Source organism: Anomaloglossus baeobatrachus, chromosome 2 (genome assembly GCF_048569485.1).
Source record: "Anomaloglossus baeobatrachus isolate aAnoBae1 chromosome 2, aAnoBae1.hap1, whole genome shotgun sequence".
Lineage (NCBI taxonomy): Eukaryota > Metazoa > Chordata > Amphibia > Anura > Aromobatidae > Anomaloglossus > Anomaloglossus baeobatrachus.
The window spans coordinates 640,810,305-640,815,071 of NC_134354.1; the positions used below are offsets into that span (position 1 = coordinate 640,810,305).

The window sequence follows — 4,767 nt, forward strand, 5'->3', positions numbered from 1 at the left end:
TAGTTTTCCTGTAGCACGTATAGTTTCCATGGAGCAGCATCATTATTATAAGGTATAGGAAATATTCTGTAGACCAGGGGTGGGCAATTAATTTTTCCATGGGGCCGCATGAGAAATTGGGATGGTTTCAGAGGGCCGGACTAATATAATTAACTCGTTCTACCCAATACTGTATATAGTATATGTACTATCCCTTCATAAACAAACAGTAAGTTAAACAATACAAAGATTCAATGAAAACATGGAGGACCTAGTTGCATCATTATTTAATGAGATGATGAACTTTAATGAACAGTGAATGAAACATTACAATAACATGAAAACATTTGTTCAATGAGAGAAATCTAGCCGGTTTTGGGCCTGAACAAGTGCATTGAAGTCAGGTTGAATATCCGAGGTGGATATGCGAAGAACAGCACACAAGTGATCATCACTGAGAGAGGATCTGTATCTGGATTTGTTGAACTTCATCACTGAGAATGTTTGTTCACATACATAGGTAGATCCAAAGAGAACTAACATCCTCTGAGCATGCATCCTTATGTTGGGAAAGTTTTCCTCTCTGAGAGAAGAATAAAACTCCAGCAGTGATCCTGATTTAAAACCCTCTGCCAGTAGATTGTCAGACTGCAGATCAATGAGTTCAAGCTGGACATCACTTGGTGCATTATCCACACAGCATGTAAAGGGAGAAGAAATCATGTGCATTTCCCTCTCAACTGCTTTAAAGTCATCAAATCTTCTGGAAAATTCATCATGTAGTGCCGCAAACATGGATGAATACTTGTCGAGGTGATCAGCTGATGGTGTGACTTCTTTCAGTGTTGGCATGTGAGTCAGAATTTTGCCCTTCAATTGGCTAGAAAGAAACTTCAACTTTCTCATGAAAGCTGTCACCAAGCTGAACATTTCATGTGCAAAGAGACCTTTGCCTTGCAGCTTGGTATATAGTTCATTCATTAATGTAGTCACATCAACAGCAAAGGCCAGATCTGCCATCCAGTGTGTATCTGAGAACTCTGGGATGTCCTTGCCTTTTGTCTTGCAAAACTCCTCAATCTGAGCTCTCAGGTCCCATACTCTTTTAAGCACCTTTCCAAGGCTGAGCCATCTCACAGCTGTATGGTAGCCTATGTCACTATGTTCACTTTCATGCTCCTCCAACAGTGCAACAAATTGTCTGTGATTCAGTGCTCTTGCCCTGATGAAATTAACTGTCTTAGTTACAACATCAACAACATGGCTGATTTTTAGCACCGACTTGCACAGCGCTTCCTGATGAATAATACAATGCAAAAATATCAATTTCTGTTCTGGGTTTATTTCATTCACTTTATCTTGCATCCGCTTCAAAAGTCCGACATTTTTCCCTGTCAGATTTGGACAGCCATCGGTTGTAACGCTTACTAATTTGTTCCATTTTAGTCCCAGTTTGTCCATGGATGCATTCACTTCGGTGAACAAATCACTCCCTGTCGTGGTACCTTTCATTGATCGCATAGCTGCCAGCTCTTCAATCATCTCAAAGTTTTTTGTTATTCCACGTACAAAGATAAGTAACTGGGCTGTATCACGGACATCACAACTCTCATCCAGAGCCAGGGAAAAAAAAATAAAATTATCCACTTTGTTTTGCAGCTGAAGCTCCAAATTCCCTGCGATGTCTTCAACCCGTCTTGTGACAGTTCGCCTGGAGAGGGGCACATTTGCAAACGCTTCTTTATTCTCAGGACAAATTAGCGCTGCAGAGTCCACCAAACATTCTTTGACAAACTCCGTATCTGGACGTGCTGCCTGTCACCGGTGTATCTGGACGTGCTGCCTGTCACCGGTGTATCTGGACGTGCTGCCTGTCACCGGTGTATCTGGACGTGCTGTCTGTCACCGGTGTATCTGGACGTGCTGTCACCGGTTTATCTGGACGTGCTGCCTGTCACCGGTGTATCTGGACGTGCTGCCTGTCACCGGTGTATCTGGACGTGCTGCCTGTCACAGGTGTATCTGGACGTGCTGTCTGTCACCGTTGTATCTGGACGTGCTGTCTGTCATCGGTTTATCTGGACGTGCTGCATGTCACAGGTGTATCTGGACGTGCTGCCTGTCACCGGTGTATCTGGACGTGCTGTCTGTCACCGGTGTATCTGGACGTGCTGTCTGTCACCGGTGTATCTGGTCATGCTGTCTGTCACCGGTGTATCTGGACGTGCTGCCTGTCACCGGTGTATCTGGACGTGCTGTCTGTCACCGGTGTATCTGGACGTGCTGCCTGTCACCGGTGTATCTGGACCTGCTGTCTGTCACCGGTGTATCTGGACGTGCTGTCTGTCACCGGTGTATCTGGACCTGCTGTCTGTCACCGGTGTATCTGGACGTGCTGTCTGTCACCGGTGTATCTGGACGTGCTTCCTGTCACCGGTTTATCTGGACGTGCTGCCTGTCACAGGTGTATCTAGACGTGCTGTCTGTTACCGGTGTATCTGGACGTGCTGCCTGTCACCGGTGTATCTGGACGTGCTGCCTGTCACAGGTGTATCTGGACGTGCTGTCTGTCACCGGTTTATCTGGACGTGCTGCCTGTCACCGGTTTATCTGGACGTGCTGCCTGTCACCGGTGTATCTGGACGTGCTGTCTGTCACCAGTGTATCTGGACGTGCTGTCTGTCACCAGTGTATCTGGACGTGCTGTCTGTCACCGGTTTATCTGGACGTGCTGCCTGTCACCGGTGTATCTGGACGTGCTGTCTGTCACCGGTGTATCTGGACGTGCTGCCTGTCACAAATCCCTAAACATTCTCTGGATTCGGGCAATAACTACATAGCAGGCAGCAAGGACTTCTTACTGCATCATTCAGTCTCTGAGGTCACAGATCTCTGCAGATACTGCTACACAGCAGGTATATGGGGTCCAGCTGCAGCATCTCCCTCATACCGATGGGAGTGCGAATAGGCCCTGTAATGGCGATGCGATCATGCCCTGTAATGACGCTGCAGGGGGCGGGGGAGGGAGCACATAGTACCCCCCCACCTGCAGCGTCTCCCTCGCGCTGATAGGAGCGCGATCATGCCCTGTAATGACGTTGCAGGGGGCAGGGGAGGGAGCACATAGTACCCCTGCACCTGCAGCGTCTCCCTCACGCTGATACGAGCGCGATCATGCCTGGGTCTGTAATGACGCTGCAGGGGGCGGGGGAGGGAGCACATAGTACCCCTGCACCTGCAGCGTCTCCCTCGCGCTGATACGAGCGCGATCATGCCTGGGTCTGTAATGACGCTGCAGGGGGCGGGGGAGGGAGCACATAGTACCTCCCCACCTGCAGGGTCTCCGTCGCGCGCTGATAGGGAGCGCGATCATGCCCTGTAATGACGCTGCAAGGGGCAGGGGAGGAAGCACATAGTACCCCTGCACCTGTAGCGTCTCCTTCGCGCTGATACGAGCGCGATCATGCCTGGGTCTGTAATGATGCTGCAGGGGGTGGGGGGGGGAGCACATAGTACCTCCCCACCTGCAGCATCTCCCTCGCACTGATACAAGCGCGATCATGCCCTGTAATGATGCTGCAGGGGGCGGGGAGGGAGCGCATGCTTCCCGATGTAACTGCTGAAAAGCTCGTAACTGAGAGTGGTACTGGAGTTACATCGGGTACCACGCGCTCCCTCCCCCGCCCCCAGCCACGCCTCCAACTCTGAGCATAACGGGCGGGCCGGTCACAGAGGGTAGGCGGGCCGGATGTGGCCCGCGGGCCGCCCCTTGCCCAGGTCTGCTGTAGACATAAAACAGTAATCTACATATCAGAAAAAAATGCTTCACCTTACAAAACAGTTTATATTGAACCAAGAAAATTTCACATGCAAAATAGAAACCAAAATATGAGCAGAAATTAAAAGTGCTTGACATTAGACTTTCATTGATACGATTTTTCAGTGTTGTCCCTATATAACATCCAACAGTAATCTGCCATCATTGAGTCATTCCAAAAACCCTGGTAGTGGTGTTCCATTACTTTAATGTCCTGGTGAAACCGCTCACCTTGTTCATCGCTTACATCCCCAAGATTTTGAGGATGAAAATCTAAATGTGAATGCAAAAAGTGCATTTTCAGAAGCATGCAACATCTAACTCCTTCAACATATTCTGGAGATTTATTTCTTCCTTAGATGTTTTCACAAATCCACTTGAAGCTTTTCCAAGATCTCAATTCCTGATCATTTAGAGTTCCTTCAAATGTATCATCTCTCATAAGCTCCTGATCTGAGGACCAACAAATACCCCTGCCTCCAGTTTTGCTGATGAAATGCTGGAGAATTTCTGTGAAATGTACTGGAACCCTTGTGAATTTGTCTTTGCCATGGCTTTCACAAAGTTTTTAAACCCAACTTTATATGTAGTGGAGGAAGAAAGATTTTTGTTGGAGCAACTGAAGGATTATGCTGAACCCTCTCTATCTGGAGCATAGATGTTTCTCTGTCCCCAATCACGATGAAGATAATTCTTTACTATATTTCTACTGTCTCATATACACAAGAAGCAACAATATTTTGTGAAACCTCCTTGCATTCCCATTAGCAGATCAATCACTTTCAAATGTCCACAGATATTCCATTGATGTCAAAACAACTGACGATTTTCATAACTTTCCCTTAGATGACATGAGTGAGCAATAAGGATTGATGGTTTCATATTTCCATTGTGAAGCAACACTGCTTTCAAACTTCTCTGGGATGAGTCAATAAACAATCGCCAATCTGCAACAATATACTCTTGATCCA

General features: G+C 47.4%; 1 protein-coding gene across 1 annotated transcript; it reads right to left on the bottom strand.

Moving 5' to 3' along the window:
- Window positions 1-330: 330 nt before the first annotated feature.
- LOC142289943 (general transcription factor II-I repeat domain-containing protein 2B-like) lies at window positions 331-1,521 on the bottom strand. Its single transcript, XM_075333880.1, has one exon. It carries the CDS (start codon window positions 1,519-1,521, stop codon window positions 331-333), a length of 1,191 nt encoding a protein of 396 aa, XP_075189995.1.
- Between the last annotated feature and the right edge of the window lie 3,246 nt (window positions 1,522-4,767).

Excerpts from the sequence above, each read along its gene's own strand:
- LOC142289943 (XM_075333880.1), bottom strand. The coding sequence starts at position 1,521 with ATGATTGAAGAGCTGGCAGCTATGCGATCAATGAAAGGTACCACGACA.